This window comes from Rhamphochromis sp. 'chilingali', assembly GCF_963969265.1.
Source record: "Rhamphochromis sp. 'chilingali' genome assembly, chromosome: 4".
Classification (NCBI taxonomy): Eukaryota; Metazoa; Chordata; class Actinopteri; order Cichliformes; family Cichlidae; genus Rhamphochromis; species Rhamphochromis sp. 'chilingali'.
In genome coordinates, this window is record NC_137948.1 from 16,124,367 (window position 1) to 16,142,433 (window position 18,067).

At 39.7% G+C, this 18,067-nt stretch overlaps 1 protein-coding gene across 1 annotated transcript in view; it reads left to right on the forward strand.

Annotated features, from left to right (window-relative positions):
• usp43a (ubiquitin specific peptidase 43a) overlaps nt 1-18,067 on the forward strand; it is a 125,485-nt gene that overhangs the window by 2,002 nt on the left and 105,416 nt on the right. Inside the window, exon 2 of the mRNA XM_080879599.1 lies at nt 8,695-8,847. Coding sequence (XP_080735725.1) covers nt 8,695-8,847 — 153 coding nt within the window. The remainder of the gene's footprint in view (nt 1-8,694; nt 8,848-18,067) is intronic.

Sequence of the window (18,067 nt, forward strand, 5' to 3'; positions counted from 1 at the left end):
AATATGGTCAGAGGTCAGTGGTAAACCTTTCTGTCCCAGGCAGTAATAATAAAACAACCTCAAGACCTCATGGTTTCGACATTTTATGATATTGTTTGTTGAAGTAGTTGCAGTTCGGTAACCATGTGGTTACTGATTACACGTAGGCTGTGTTATCTCTGCTTGGCTTACCTGTTCCTACACTTCAGGTGGTTTGTCTGCATTCCCAGAGTTGTGAGAGAAGACACGCGGTCTTGACTCACAAACACAAAGTGTTCAGTGCAGAGGGGCTGCTTCATAACGGAAGCTTTACCTCTTCAATTTAAGGTTTTTCAAAACAACAAGTGATCAAACACTTACACACAAGAGGCTTCTTGCTCCTGTTACTCATTGCAGTTGTAACTGGGAGCTGTAGAGGCTTAGACTTCTCTCAGGAGTGGTTGGATGGTAGCCAATCAGCAGGATTACTTAGAAAAAAAAAACAAAAACAAAAAACTGCTCTGAAATATCAGTAGCACAGGGAAACTATGAGTGATTAGGTATGTAATACACAGACACATACAGACGCACACACATATGTGATCACACAGGCACACATTGCTATTACTATTCCTAATTATTTTATTTAATCCTTTATTATTATTATTATTATTATTATTATTATTATTATTAGCAGTAATTTAAGTCACATGTATTATTCATTTCTAATTGGTTTAATGCTGCTCTTGTTTTAATGAATTGTTTTATATCTTTTATATCTATATATTTTATCATTGTTTTAATCATGTGCATTATTTTTGTGGTGTTTTAATCACATTGCTTAACGATTGTGTTTCATATTTTAGCTTTATGCTAATTTCTGCCTGCAGTCTCTGTGGTTGCTCACATCTAATGCTGCTCATTGCACTTCCACCTTGAATTAAATCTGCTTTATAAGCAATGTTCTACTAGCTAACTTGGGTGTGAGCATGCTGAAGCTTTGAGAAAAGGTCGTGATTCAAGTAGAAGAAAAACTTGATGGTGTTTCAGTCCAAGAAATATAAAGGGTAGCTGGTTATGATATTATTACTGAAGAGCGTCTGCACGAACGGGAGATCAACTCCTGCTTTGGGAAACTAATGTAGCCTGAGTCTTTTAAAACAGTCAAAAGTCTGATATGTGAAGATAGTATGCGCAACATCATAAAGATCATTTGGATCTAGATAACAGGCCTTGCATAAAGAAATTCATACAGTAAACACTTAATATATTGATCTCTATTGAACTGACTCTTTATGGAGTTTACGTGCTCCCTCTGATACTACGGCTTCCACACAGTCTAAAGACTTGTTAGGTTAATTGTTGTAGATTGTAGGTGTAGATGAGAAAACACATGGTTGTGTGCTCTGTGTGTTAGCCTTCCCACATGGGAAAGATATATAAAAATCTTTTGAAGTTTGTATCTGTCTTGTGTGAAACTTGTATGAAAAGCATACAAGAGTGAAAACAGATATAAGATCCCTTGAAAAATTCATGAGTAAATCATATAAGCCTTATATGATTCACTATATGAAGTAGGCCACATCTGATGCAAGTCTTTTATAAGTTTTTTCTATTTCTTTTCCATATACGGTTGTGTTGTGGGTTGTGTTGGACTGGTTACCTGTCTAGGATGTAAGACGAGTGGAATAGACCCCAGGTTGGGTAAGCGGGAAGAAAATAGAAGGATGCTACAGTGTGCACAGCATGATGATTAAATCCTCATATGAATATTAACTGTTAATGTCAGAATGTGCTTTGAAAGTGTTTTTCTGTAATTACTCTCATGGTTGCCTGTAATAAAAAAAAAAGGAAAACAAATCTTTCACACACATTTCCTTTCCTTGGGCCATTGCCTTGACACAATGATTTGTACGGGTCCGCCTATCCCGGAGTGAAGCAGGAGAGAGGATGTTTACTGTAGCGAGTGCATTTGGCCTGGAAAAGAGGATCCCCCCTGCTGCGATGCCTCCAGCGGTGTGCACTCAGAGGGTGAGCGAATGAGGGAGGTAGAGACACTGCAGCCAAACTAAAGTAACATCCTTGTGATCCTCACAAGACCCCTTCGTCTGTAATTAGAGAAAGGAACAGAAAGCCTTGACATGTGCCGGTTATTGACAAATTTGCTCGCATTTAAATAGAGTCACTGGCTTGTAATGAAGTGGGTTAAAAAAGGAAATTTATATCAGAGATAAAGGCTATCGCAATGCTTTTTATTACTCTACTTTGTTTGAGATCGGCTTTAATGAATGAGCGGAAATTAGAAGTCACAGAGACTCAGCTCAGAATACACCAGAATAACGTCAGGCTTTTAGAAAAATAGTTAAGTCAGTGATTACATGTCAGGTCTATCACCTTGAAGAATTATGCAAAGCTGTGACACAAGACGTTTTTCGATAATGACTTAAACTTAAAGTGGCTGCTATCATCCACCACACGCTGAGAATTATCACAAAATCTCAGCACATAAAGTGCTTGATCTGAATCAGAGGCAGATTCAGATCAAGTCTCTCAGAATGTGTGGAAGTGTCTGATAAGCTGATGGAGGGCAGGTATAGCTACCAGACTGGCAACACCTCATACAAAGGTTTCAGTTGACATTCTAGGTCAATTTACATTCTATATGTAGCAAATGGGCCTCATCCAAGCATGCAATCCAAAGAAGTGATAGCATATCAAGTGAAATCGGGGCTACTTTTCAAAAATCTGAATACAGACGTGCTTTGAAATTTCTGCTTCCCCATTGGTGAGCCTTGGCCATTAAACTTCAACACCACTGTTGTTCGATATGCTCGTTATATGTTCACAGAATTCCTTCAGAGCTTATTTAATGTAGCCCACCTGCTCATAATATTCTCATAATAACCACATGTAAATTATCCAATGTGCCCCCAAACGCACGCTTGCTTATAAATTACACTAATCAGCCTAATGGAAGAGCTTTAGCTAATGGTTAGCATTGCCAGCGTTGCCATTACTGCTTCACAGCACATTTGATCATCAGATCTCATTTTATTGGTTGGGCCAAAAGTTGTCTACATCAGTTTAACTTGATGACAGAGCAAGCTCTCTCTTTTTTCAGCTTTATACTCCCAACCTGAACAATTAACAGTGCTATAACTACTTTTAACAGTTGCTGAAAGGATCATTATCTTTTTTTTTTTTTTAAACACTTGACAGGATCCAGCTCTGTGGGGCCGGGGGAGCTTAGTCTGAAAGATTGAGCCTGGTCTTTTAAGTGGTTTTGTTTGTTTTGGGGAGAACAGGTCTGTGACAGTAAAGCACACCAGCAAGACTGATGGTTTGTTTGCCTTGTCTTATTTCTGCTTCGGGGACCAGTCTGATTCTCGCTTTCAGTGCTGAAGAGCTATACATTGTGCACACAGCGGGGGGGACGTACACCACCTGGACTCCCTGCGCTGAGCAGCACAGAAATGCCACGATGGCGCATCATCCCAGTTTGATGAGCAGCATTGTTTTTTTTCCCCAGCAAAACAGATGGGCTTTACTTTTAGATTCAAGTGGGATAAACAGGATGATTATAAAATACTTTATTGTGCTGTAATAATCTTTATATTTTACACCTGGCTACAGATACGCTCTTTAGTACCTGTCTTAGCTGTTGAAGGGAAATTTAAAAAAAGAAGCTTCAAACACTTCATCTCACACAACAGTGGAGTTAGACTTTTTAAAAGTACGACAACAAAGCCACCATATGCTGTTAGAAAGCAGCATGCATTCCCATGACTCAGTGAGTCGTATTGTATTATATTGTACCTGCACCGCTGTGGCAACAGACAATAAAGAAATGCAAGGAGGAGTCTGTGTCAGTATGACACCTTTTCCCACCAGGTTTATTATCCCTGTCATGATTTATATATTGAAACCGAATGACATAAGCCGTGGAAAAGCATCAATACTTACTGTACTGGGGTGTGACAGTGCAATAGCCAAATCATAGAAGGGAGCCTGCTTTACTTGAGTCATGGAAAGCACAGATACGTGTAAAGCACACTTTCAAAAGGGTATTTGAATTGCAGTTTCCTGCTTTAGTGACGGTGGTTTATTTTTCTATCAGCTTCAATTTACAGCCTGATCACTGTTATTTCAGTAAAAGTTCGCAAGTTAAGTTTCACTTATTCCTCAATGTGTGTAACTTAAATCATTTGGGTTGATCTGATTTGTTAACTTAAGAAGTCTAAATGCAGTTTTTCACTTTGAAAAACTGCACAGACACTAAATCACTCAGAAATGATTATTTTCATCACATATCTTCCCCTTTCTTGTTCTTCACTGATATCTCATGCTGGGGTAGCTGTAGAAATGCAGGCTTTGTTCGTTTTTGACTCGCATTAACCTTTATTGGATGATTACAAACATATTCTAACAGAGAAATTGAAACTGGAATGAAGAGACAGGGAGGGACAGGTGCTAAGATGCTAAGAGAGAGACTCATTTTTCTGCTCGTGTTTACGGGTTAGCTGGGCTGACTGGAGCCCAGCTGTTGCTGATTAGTGGAGGGAATGTTTCTTATATGATAGAGAGAAAAGAGAAAAAAGATAATAGAAAGAACGGGCAAAGAAAAGAGGACAGAGAACTTGTGCATGTGTGCGTGCGTGTTTGTGTGATAGATGAAACAGAATGATGGGAAGGAGAGCGAGCAGTATAAGTGATAACTGCCCTGCTTCTGGTCTGTTCCAACAGCAAAGGTGATCTGACAACACGAACCAGCTGAAAAATGAAACAGCAAATGGACCAGTCAGTAGTGAGAGATTCCCCCCCCCCCCCCCCCCCCCCCCCCGTTCCAGCTACACCTGTTGTTGGGGAAGATAGGTGTATGCAGGAAAACAAAAGCATGTGCAGTTCCTCTCACGGTTCCACCTTGCAATGGTTTGTCAGTATCACTCTCTGACCGTCACTAAGGAATCCAATCAAGCCTGTTTGTCAAGCTGGATCATGATGGGGTGAGGTGGTGTAAATGGTTTTTTTTCTTTTAGAGAGAGGGGAGGGTCATTTGTTTGATGTATGTTTATAGTAAATTCCTTCCCCGCCAGCACTCTAATCTGTCGTTTACACAGCAGGAGGATGGATGTGCGATGGGGGTAATGGTGTGAGGTGAAGGAAAGGTTGCAAGATACAAAACCGAAACAGACATCTGAGTGTGGAGTGCAGCCCTGTCTCCGCTGACCGCAGGAGGTCATGACCCCTGCTGTGCAGACTGCACAGGTTTATGGCTGTCTTTTGTCATTCTGCTATCTTTTTCCAGTGCTTTTAAATTCTTTGGTGTTTTCTTTTTTTGTTTTTTGGGGAGTGAAAAACCCAGACAGTCCTAGACTCTATAGCTTTATTCCTCTGCTATATACACAGCCAAGACTTTCTTTCAAGCAGAGTATTGGCTTTTGGTGGACTGCAGAATAACAATTGGAGCATCCAGGGGAAATTCAGCTTTTGCGAATGTATTTTTGAAAACTTTCAACTTCCCATACTGTAAAAAAGTTTATATCTCTCTGTTCAAATCTGTTGATGATCCAACAGCACATTTAATTCATGCTCTTCAATAACAAAAGAGGATTAAACTCATTGAGAGAAACTAATCATGCTTCAAGGTATAAAGAGAACTGCTCCCTGTGCCCTCTGCACTGAGTGGCGCTCAGTCGTATGTGGATGGAGAAGATTCTTCTAGACTGATCAATAGTTCTTTCAGTAAGGTCCCTAAAGCAGGCCCTTCCACCCACCGCTCTCCTCTCCTGCACTACTTCTGATGTGTTTACTCTACAAACACTTACGATACTTCTTTAGCTGTGGACGGGTCAGATCTGAGCACTGCTGGTGTTTACAGAGGAACTTGACTTTTCAACCTACCTGCTATTCTTTTCTTTTCACCTCCACCTTGCCTCAGTTTAAACAATGCCCTTTCTTTCATTTCCCTCTTTACAAGAAATCAAATACAAGAACTGCTGCTTTCGAATACAACTTCGCCTCTTTTGTGACTCACGCGTGCACACAAAGAGAAAAATGAGCGTGAGACAACAGTGCAGGCGAGGCCAGTGCACTTCCATTGCACTGAAGTCCTAACCCCTTGATTTCCACCAGCTTTCAGTGCCCAGACTGAGTCTCGTTATTGTAACCTTGGAAACTCTCCTTCCCTCTCTCGTCCTTTGCATTTTCTCCTCTCTCATTTCGCTGATAGCTTTGACAAACTGTGCTGCCTGTGTTTTTCACTTTTCCTTTCTGGGCCTTCCACAACTGTGCTGTCCTTTTGATAAAGAGACAGAAGAAGAACACTAACTGGTCTGTTGAAACTTCGCCAGCATCCTTCCCTTACTCCACCGATCCTTTTCTCCATCTATCCCACATCCCTCCATCCCCTGTCAGTGCTTTCTCATAGTGATGAAGCTCATTAGCGGGCTGTCTCTGTCAGATAGAATGGGGGGGAGGCAGGGGGCTCCCTCCTGTGTTTATATTTAGATACTGGGATACTGCAGGTATGATGTGGTGATTTTTAATGAGGTGCAGAGCAGAGCCTGGATGCTGTCAGTCACACAGAGAGAAAGAGTGACTGAGAGAAAGCAAAGTAGCCACCTGGTGTAGTGGTAATCAGTTTTGTCTGTCATTTTCTGTCCCACTCATAAATTTACTACTCCTTCCTCATAACTGAATTACAAAGACTGGACTTTTGGGTTTTTTTTCCCAAGAAACACCTGCGATGTTGTGGATACAGTTTGTGTGAGTCTCCTTTTGAAATGCAGTGCATATAAATGTGTGAAGTTCACGAATAGCATGAAAAAAGGTGGCGCTACAGCTAACCAGCACTCCAGCTTTTAGCAAACAGCTAACCATTAAAACGCCTCATCTTACTTAAATGCTACTACAAAAAGCTAAAGACTTTCAGCTTCTTCTTCCCCGCTCAAGTTACATCTATTTACTCATCAATTAAGGTCTGAAAGAAACCCATCTGCTTAGAGTCAAGGGGAACGGAGAAATACCTGTCTGGCATCAAATGGACCTCTTTGCACCAGCTGCTAGAGAAGATGAGCCCGTTGGGAGTGGCACGATCTGATATCCTCGTGTTGGTCACATTGTTGTGACGTGATACTTTTGCGACTTCAGAAAAAAATGCTGTAAATAAAATCTACTTAACTTGCGGGAAACCGCCTCTGTCCGCCGATTCAGCAATTTGAATTCTTTGCATTTCAGGATACTGCTCTTTAATAAACAATAAGCATTGTACATATTGTCCTTGCAACATTGGAATTTCATAAATGAATGAATGGCTTGGCTTGCAAAAGTATTACGTCACAACAAGCGATTGGTCACTTGCAATGTTGAACCTGGAACAACATTTATTATGATGATGTGGGAACAGCACCAACACGAGGATATCAGATGGGTGCTGCTGTTGGCACGGGAAGATACTGCTGGAATTGGGAGACAGTTGGGAGTTGAGTCTAATACAAGAGTCTAATCTAATTGCTTAGAGTTTGCATTCTGGGGTGTTATATGACACTGAGAACAGATGCCACCTTCATCTCTCTATACACACAATGTGTCCTTTGATGTTGGTGTCTTGACACACTAGCCAAGGCAATCCATTTGTGGCACTGACATGCCATGAATTCCAAGTTAGAAGTCTGAAGAAGTGGCATTGGCAGAAGTCACAGTGTTGCCTAAGATCACTCAAGTGAAACCAGAAAGTATTACAGGCTTTGACAATGACGCTCATCAAACCACCATGCATGATTACGTCACCTGATAAAAACTGCATCAAATATGCAGAGCAAAGATGTGACGATAAAGTTAAAGAAGTTTTATTTTCCACAAACATGAAGGAATATTAGGAGTACATTTGAATGAGTGGAACTTTGTTTGTTCTTTGCTTACAAGAATTTATGTTTCTCTGTCTGTAAGATGCTGGCATTAAAAAATAGTTTTGGCCTTCGTAGTAGTTTATGATGCCTTTACTTATGTCTGTGTCTGTGAGTGAAATGTGGATCAAACAGTGCAGAATATTCCACGTATTTATCTTCAGAAACTCCTGAGCTGCTTTCAGAGTGTGAGATGAGAGATGAATGATGAGCCCTCTGCACTTCTGAATTCATTAGACCCGATTCTGCTGTCTGTGACCCAGTACCACTAAAAGCCATGTATGCCCATGCCATTATACTCCCTCTTCTGCCTTTTATACCATGTTTTTTGTTTATTACGTTCGGGAGCATGAGACATACCAAGCCTTTTTCCACCCTATTTTCATCCTGGCTTTCTGATAAGGGTTCTTTGTCTTTATATGCCCAAACAATGCTGTTCAAGGACTTGTCTGGCTTTTGAAGATATTTTTTTTGGCAATAATACATGGATAATAAAAGGAATAAAAGGCTGTCATCCCTGTATTGTACTGTTTAGTTCCAGGAAATCTCATTAAGTTTGACAATGCTTACTTAGTTTATAAAGTTCTAAAAACAATGGCTTTTATATTCTAGACAAAGGTTGGGTTGTACTACAGAGGAAAACATCTTTTTTTAATGTCTTACGGATGTTTTAGTATGACTTATCTGATCATGACAGACGGAAAAGCATTGCTGTTTTGCTGTCTCCCTCCTGAGTGTTCCAAACCAAAACTAATTTATAAATGCAAAAGTCAAAGTTTGTTAGAAATCACCTGGAAAGACAGATTAATTGTGATGTTTCTCCATCCCACAGAGCACTGTGGCCAAATATGCATCTCAGTTTCGTGGAAACTCTCAGCATGATGCCCTCGAGTTCCTCCTCTGGCTTTTAGATAGAGTTCATGAAGATGCCAATTCCAGCCCTGACAACAACAACAGTAGCACCAAGACCAAAGCCAATGCCAAGGTAAGTCTGCGTCACCGGTTTTTACTGATCCGCCTTGTCTGGTTTGAAATCATTGTTTGTTATTCAGGCCAGTTACTTCACTGTTAAAAAATAGAGTAAAAAATTTAAATACTTCAGAAACAGAAGTTTTAGTAAAATAATAACATAATCTCCTCTTGGGTCTTGGCCACTGTTTTCATTTTGTTAGTACCTTGGATCTCTTTGTGTAAAAAATGTATAAATTCAATACTAGTTATATTCAGTTATATTCATCACATTCAACTCCTTAGTTTTTATCATTACAGCCTTGATAAATTGAATAAATACATATCTGCAATGTTACGTGGTATTATAAATTATTAATATGCAAACCTGTATTTGTTTCTGAGTTTATTTAGTATTTGAGTTTTATTCAGATTTTTTTCCCAATGCTTCAAGTAACAAACAGCAGATTTTTGTATCCACTGAGCACTTGTAAAGTTCTTCAATTAAAAGAACATTTAAAGCCAATAACCACAAAAATATAGGATTAAACTGGCTCCAAGATCAGATACCTTCCTTTGGGCTGGAGCTTTATTAAAGCCAACGATCACCAACTTTCTGCTTAAGCTGGTTACCATAGCCCCAGTCACAGGTATGCTTTGCTGACTCTTGCAAGTTTGGAGTAGTGGGACAGCGCTGGATCTATTTTCATTGCTCACTCAAGTTGTTAAGATTTCTCAGACACCCCATTTCTCTGATCATTTCCAATTTTATTTTAAAAATTTGATATGACTGTTATGAGCTGTGATCAGCTTTAGTCCAAAGCTGAATCTTGGTCTCATTCGATTTCTTTTTAAACACACACAAAAGTGACAACTTTCTACAAATATACTTACACCTGACACTTCCAGGTTGCACTAAAATCCATCAAATTTGTTTTAACAGTGTGATCAAATTTAAATTGCAGAAGTGAATTTCACGAAAAACCCAAACAAACAAACAAACAAACAAAGCACTGTTAAATTATGCCAGTAAATGTATTTTGGGATGCAGTCTTGTGTTAATGTGGCAGTCTTAATCATGGTTTTCATTTTATTTAAGGAACATGGGTAAGAAAACAAATATTTCTGGGGGAAATTCGTCTCTTCACCACAGACTTTAAATCTTCTCTGCTCCAAGTGGAGCTGAATCTGTGAAGGGTCAGAACGGTTTTGTTCTTTCAGCTGCAGTTGGTCTGAAATGAATCTTTGTGTGCAGTGACTGTTTTCTGAAGCTGCTGAAGTGGCAGTCATTCATTCCCACACTCTCCGTGTCCTTGTCTCTGTCTCTGATGTGGGATGCTCACCTTGCTACCGTGCATGTGGAGAATTAGAACTATCACACCAGAACTAGGTGTGATATGGTTAAAGGGAACAAATGGTAGACATGTCACATTTTATGGCAACTATAGTTTCTACTGCTACATTTTTTCTCGAGTCCCACTATTTTTTTTAAAAGATTATTGTTGACGGATACAAATTAACTTAATGTTAAATGTTAAAGCAGTTTGAATTTAGGTGGTTTTATTTTCTGGCTGTTTAAAAGAAAATGAGGATATTTTTGAAAGAGTTTTGGCTGCTTTAGGCTAAAAACTGGTGTTAGGGTTTAGTTGGCATGGTTAATAAAAGGGAAATGGGCTAGAAAATGCATCATGTCCATGAATGTCTTTACAAATATTTGTGTATTTTATGACACTGAATACTAAATGTGAAAACCTGCTGTGATCAGCATCCACTCTGACATCCCTCTTGTGTTTAATCACGTATGCTAAGTATCATCCTGTTTCTTCAGTTCATCTGGAGTTTGCCAACCATGCGGCCTCCGCTACAGGCCGCCAGCTGAGGACTTGGTAGTAAATGAATACTGTTACAAGCTTAACTGTTGCTGCACTGCCACCCAATGTCCAGCTCCCCCACTCTGACACCAGTGCTAATAGCGGCTGTCCTTTATGCAACATAAACAGCTTAGGACTGTAGCTCTCATTAGGCTGCCAGTGAATCATGGTATGATAAAGCCGCTTTCCTCCACTGTGGCAGTGAGGCAGAGATGAGGAAAATAACTGGCTTTTTTCACACGAGCCAGGAATTTCGATTTATTTTATTTTTACTTTACATTTAGCATCAGTTTATGGACAAGGGTTCTGTGTATAAGGAGTTTTATTTTCTTGTTTTTCTTCCCTGTTACCTAAAACTCTTTCATTTTTCTACAAACTGATTTCATTCATGCAGCACTGTTGTAATTCAAAAACCTTATATGCATGTATGGTTTTACAATATTTGATTAAGTGGAGATTGTTTGGAAGAACTGAACATTTATTAAGATACAAAATTCAGTTAAGCTATTTGGCGATTAGACTCCTATGAATCATAGCAGACTGGAATCCCAGCAGTGACAGGAATTAAAACAGGACTTCCTGGAGTCTAGACACTGGTGCTGGTGAAGATGAAGAGAGATGTTTGGGTGGCGCTCTGAGGGTCCAGGGTGAGGCAGAGATGGGTATGAGGTGGGTTGCATGAGAGTCTGAAAGGTAGAATGACAGAAGAGGACTGGGATTTTAAAGCACACAGCATGGAGGCTGATTGGCTCAGAGAAGGCTGGAAAGGAGATGATTAGACTACATAAATGATGATCAGTACTGAGTTTTGGAAAGTGGAAGGGATATAAAGGCAACCCAGGAAAGCGGTCAGAAGAATGATTATATATCTCACTTATTGAACAGAAGCATAAGCTTATTTAGTGATGAAATCTATGTTTGACAGTTGGATTAAAAAAACATAAAAAATATTCAGTGAAGACACTCTTCAACTGCCCAGACTGTGGTTTTGTTTTCTTCTTTCATTCCATTATACTCAACTGCAAAGTAGCCTTTAATCAGATAGCAATCGGCTCTTACACACACTCCCCATCTTAGCTGTTTTAAACCTGTGGCTAATCTGTTTTTATCTCCTACTTACAGATTGGTTGAGACTTGAGTTTAGAAAACTAAGTTAAATAACAACAAAATCCATGGTGTGAAATTCACAACAATCCTTCCTGTGCATAACCTCATAGTAAGTGTTGTTCCACTTCCTTGTGTGGGTCCAGTCACACTGAATAGTCACATAACAAACATTTGATATCAATCAAAATGCTCATTCACAACTAAGGCCGCTTTTGTGCATCCACATTTTATTTTAGTTTAAATACTTAAGATTTTTAAGGTCCACGATCTTGCAGCTGATCTTTCAACTGATTGGTCAATCAGCTAATCATTTTAACTCTGGTTTATTTCCATCCTGTATTGCACAATCCTTTTTTTTTTACAGGATATATACCATTTGTCAAACTTGCTGTCCCTCAGGTTGTTTAATGTATCAGAGGCCTGTTTGGTTAAGCTTAATTTAACAACAGCACGCATACTTAATATTTATTTTACCTCCTCTTGAGAGCAGTTCTTTACATTACAGGAGCTACACCCTCTACAAGCTGTACCTGCCTCTTTAATGAATTTTTTTGACAACCTTGTGATGTTCCACATTTTTCCTGTCTCATCTTTATTCTTGTCATCATCTGTCCTCTAGAGATGTGTTGAAGTGTTCAGGGGGAAAAAATGATTTCCTCTTAAAACATGAATATACTCAAGTTTGTTTTTCACCTATTGCTTTGCTGAAGGCCTTACACCGATTATCAGGAAAACACAAACATGTTGTATTATGTACTGGATGCAAGATGTGAAACACTGTTTCGCTCATATTTTCAAGGTTTGCGATAGTTTTTGGGAAAAAACTGTGAAAACCATCGATTTCTTTATATTTTGCTGCGGAAATGGAAAATATGTCCGGTGAGTTAAAACATGCAGAAATACAGTATTCAGGGCAAATACAGAGTTTGCACAGTTCTGATGAGTTTAAATGTTCTTCATCACAGTCTGGACTCAATGCATTGTTGCTTAATACCACTTTAAAAACATTAGAATAAGGTTTGATTGGAATCAAAATATAAAACACTCAAAGATGGCTCTAGAGTTTTCCACAATATTGAATGCCTGCATGTCCACAGATTAACAAAACTATGAGCTGAAGGCCAGTCAAAATATCGCCTGAGGTTTGTTAGTGACATATTCTATGAACTGCAAATCTGTTTAATTGAATGTTCACACAGTATGGGGATAACTGGATATTTATTCATTGATTTCAGGCCTGTGTCTTTGGAGCTGCTGTGATGTCCTTGCTCTATGCTGTCTATCTTATTTTACACATTCTAGTATAGGTTTTAGATCCCCTGAGAGCCTGGTCATAATAAGCAGTTTACTGAATAGATGAATGGGTTATTGATTTATGAGACCTCCCGCTAGAGACAGCTGGTCTTTCTCAGTCTGTTTGAACAGACTCACATATACAGCGTGGCAAAACCAAGGTAAAAAGGTTAGAGCAGAAAAGTACAATACAAGTTTCAGCCCTTAAAGTTAAATAAAAGAAGTTAAAGTATTCTGACGCAGTATTGTAAAAACCAAGCTGGTTTCATAAAGCTAGAGTTTACTCCAAAAGCTATTGTTTTTTTGTTTGCTTAATATAATGGTAATGTGATATGGAGTATAAGCTTACACACAATGCAGTGCATTATATCGATAACCTTACAAATAATGGACTTGCTGTAGTGTGTAGAAGGGTCAAATGGCTTCAGAGACTTTGTTTCTGGAGCTCACCTGCTGTATAAGCGGTGTGACCAGTCCAGCAACTCTGCTCAAGTAGCATTACGTAAACATTACTGTGAACACACTGGAATGCAGCTCAGTAATGTTAATCCACCCTTCAATGGGACCTCACTAAACTTGCTTGGTTTCCTTCTCACTTCACTGGCTCCACATCAACAGCATTCCTTACCAGCTACCAGAAGACCAAAGTGAAGACGTGGTTATGTGCAGTCAAACAGTTGCTACTTGAGTATATAAAAAGAAAATCAAGAAGTGAAAAGATAAGATTAGTATAGTCTCCACTGACTCTTACACTGGCAGCCGAGAGCCTAGAGAAACGGCTTTAGCTACAAGTGTGGGCTATTTTTATTGACTCGCTGGTTGCCACTGAACATTGCTACCACTGCCTCAAAGCCATGACAGATTACATGATATTAGTGGCCTCATAAGTTGTGAATTGCAATGTTCCTTCTGCCTTCAGCAGCTCTAAATATATGGCGATTTTCTAGATTGTTGCAATACATCTGGTGAGAAAAACCAACAAACTAACAAACACTTCATATCAGGGACTAGTCTAAACTTCCCACTTGCTGAGTGCACACATAGAGCGGCGTTGCAGTTTTACCTCCGGCCTTTCCACGCATGGGATTTAGAGCAAGTGCGTTTAAAAACTCATCTGTCACAAGCTATGGACAGAAGTGTGATAGAAGGTTTGCCAGTTCAACCCTGGTGCCAAAGCGCTGTCTATGCATTATTCAATTTTAAATGCCGATAGTGGTCGGCCTTTCTGCCCCAGGGGGTTGACTGTGGAGTGAGGAAGAGTAAAATCTCCCGGCCTCAGAGCAGAGTTTGAAATCGGGTCAGTGGTTGTGGTAAAGCGAGCAAGCCCTTTTATCAACAGGAACAGAAATAGTGAGTTTGATAGCTCTCCATGAGTTTTTGGCTCTAGATCTCCAGAGGGGTGGAGAGCAAATGTCAGTGAATGAATTAGTTGACAGGTAGGGCGATAGGGGGAGGTTGAGGCATCCTTGATCTGGTGTCTTCTTCAATGGTGTCAGTTATCAGGACATCGACACTCTTAGATCGCATCTGCCTCCTGCGCCTGTCAAAAATGCAAGTGTCTCTGTCTCTCACTATGGGAGACAGAGACGTGTTTCACGCTAATAAAAATGGAAATCTGAAAGAAGGGAGATATATTTGTTTGAGAAGCTGCACTTTGCTGTATAGTGATGGCTCAAAATAAAGCAGAAAATGCTCCAAGTTAACCGTGGAACTGTTCAAACAAGTCAACGCTGCTACAGAATGCTAATAATATGATGTTGACAAGAAAAATGCAAATGTTGAACATAAAAAAATCTAGTTGAAAATACTACTGTTGAGCGTCAAGGAGCTGCTAATATTTCATATCTCACATTGTAAATAGGAGCCTTTATGAAATTTTAAAAGCAGCTTTCAAGTCTCATAAAACTTAGAATCTTCCAAACCTTTTTCACTACAAACTAATCTCTCAGTAATATTAGTATCTGAGTGCCAAAGGAACGCCTGATATGGTTTTGTGACTTCAAAAACATGATTGATCATATGTCGAGAATTTACCATCTAATTATGACAAATGTTCATTAAATATTAAAAAGAATAATTGAGGATTATATGCCTGTAACATTAATGCGTTCTGCCAAGATGCTACTCATTATTAAACAAGTCAGGATTATATTTTACATGTAGCCAGCTGCTGAACTGGTGACTTTCATATTCCCACCTTGAAATTGTGTTGATTGATTCAAACTGACCAAAAGTGATACCCTAGGGTTGTAATTCCTGTTGCCTTTTGGGATAGTTGTTGCTTATGAGACCAAGCTGGATTGAATCACTTTTTGTAATTGGGGTGTTAATAGTGTGCATGAAAAATCATAGCATAGGTGGTATATTAGGATTCTCATCTTAAGTCTTGAGATCCAGAAAGTTTTTGACATTTCCACCTGACATCGACCATGAAACGTGTCACTTTTGCGTCGGCTACCTGCAAGGTTGCACTGTTAAAAGTTCTAGTTGTTACTTACTCATTGTTTGGTGTGTAGTTTAGTGCATTTGCTCAGTCAAAACATCTTGCTTGTTGATGAGAACGGTCTTTAGGTGTGACTGTTGTAAGTCTGTTGTAGGTTAGATGTTATAGATGCATCTTCAGCTTTTAATGATAACAAGTTAATAAACTGACCAATCAAAACGTGTTTTCTTGTTATGTGATGCTAGGAAAGGACAGATTTAATCTTAACAGCACCATCAATGAGACATTTTAATAATTAAATGTGAACCTGAAACCGTTCGTTGACATTTGTTTGTTAAGGTGGCCTCCGTATTTCTCTGTACCAGTTGAGTGCACAAGCTGTGTTTCTTGGCAGTATCATGGATCAGTTCACAGAAATTCTCAAACTAGCCATGAACAGGCAGAAAAAGCAGCATACTCTTTCATGGGTAGACAGTCAGCCTTCACAACAAAACAAAAAGATATGGATGCAGTAGATGTTCAATTTCACTCACAAAACCCCATGTTTGTCCCTAATCAGAATGATTTCCTATTAAAATGTTACACAATCTCTTGTATTTAACAATAACTGATGGAGAGAAAGGATGACCATCAGACAGGTTCTTCTGTTGTGAAACCTTGACCCCCTCCCTCTTTACTGCCCAGCTTGCTTCTCCCCTCCTTCTCTGTGGCAGTATAACCCTTAACATAGCAAATACCGGGCCAGCCACCTGATTGTAACAGCAAGTGACATTTCCAAGATGCCACAGATTCCTCCTGACAGAGAGAGAATGTTCATTCCTGAAAGAAACATCCTGGAGTTTTATCCTGGAGTTATTATTCTTTGTGTGTGCGTGCGTGCGTGCGTGCGTGCGTGCGTGCGTGCGTGCGTGTGTGTGTGTGTGTGTGTGTGTGTGTGTGTGTGAGACAAGTATTTCTTTTTGATGCAGTTTTCAAAGAGGGTTACCGTTGGAAAAAAAAGGGGGGGTAAATGTTTGATGTTGAAAAGAACTCTCGCAGCATGTTGTTGCCGTGTTGGATCCTGTTGGCTTGTTAAGGCCTTCACAACACTGAGGCTGTACATCTGTAAGTAAGATGCAGGAACCTCTGTGTAGCAGTGTATCTGAGAGTGATGTGTTTTATCAGTGTGAAGCAGTCTGGACCGAATGGACTAGGTCAGCTAATCCCACTTTGCTATCCTACCACTCTAATAGGATTTACATGAGGGGGGGTGGAGACCTCCGGTCTTTGAAATATTTCTCCACATATCTTTTTGCCTTCTCTTTCTTGCCACGGCTTCATTCATAATTCACCTCCAATGTTCAAATGTCTTTTTAAGCCTCTTTCCTGACGTAATATCTTGATCTACTAGCTAGTGAGGGATGGATGAATGAGTAAGCCTTATCGTGCCCTGTCACCCATCCACCACCGCCCACCCTCTTCGTACACTCTCTGAAACTCTAAAGAGACATAATGCAGATTTTTTGGGCTGGGCTTGTGTGGCTGTGGGTATTGAGGTGAATACCCACAGCCACAATTCCCATTTTTACTTTGGCCTGATTTCCACTGCCCGGCTCTGACAGTGCTTTGGAATTCCTTTGTATCAAGCCTGAACTGATCAATACGTCACCTATACTTTTGTGTTAGCCTTGAAATTTAAGACAACCTTCCTCTGTTTTAATTTAATTCATTGCATCATCCCTCAAAAATTCACCGAAGCAAATTGCAAGAAAGAGGATGTAAAGTGAAAGAGAATAAGAAGGAGGAACACTAGCACTATGCCCACTAGAGCTTATGAGTCGAAGTACTTTTTTTGTTTTTTTTCTTGTGAATTCAGAACTTTCGTAGTATGCATGGCTGTGGGAGAGTTCGCAGAAAGGAAACAAAGCAAGGAAGAAAAGCCTGAGGACACTATTACATATGTCCAGTGCTGAGAGCGGTAACGGAGAAGGTTGGGATTTTCTGCGAGAGTTTCAGAGTTAAGAACAGAGATGAGACCCCGCAGAGAGATAAGGTCAGAAACAATCCATATTTGAGCATTTTTCTGTTTATTTGTTTGAACACAGTGTCTTATTTTAAGCAAGTGTTCTGAAGCAGCAGGATGCCACTGTTGTAGCTGCTAGTTTTATACCACAAGGCTGCAACAGAAGTTCAGCTGATAAAGGTGATGAAAACAGTCTGGAAACAAAAACCATCAGAGCTATTTTCAAGCCACTAAGCAATGTTTTGACAATGTTCTGTAATGACACCTAACAAGCTGTTTACTTGCTGTGCAAGCGGCTTCTGTAGAGGTTTAAGGAGGGATTTTTGCTAAAAGCAGCTGTGACAGTTGACCGATTGGTAAAGGTAGAAAGAAGGGGGCCCTTAAACACTGTTCAAGAGTCTAGTTTCTTTTTTATTTGCCTATTTTCTTCACGGCAGTGGATTTTTACAGCATATTTACTGTGCAATGGTGAAGAAAACTAAAGCTAACAAGAGAAATAAAGAAGAAAAAAAGTAGCAAAACTCTAACACAGCTCATGTAC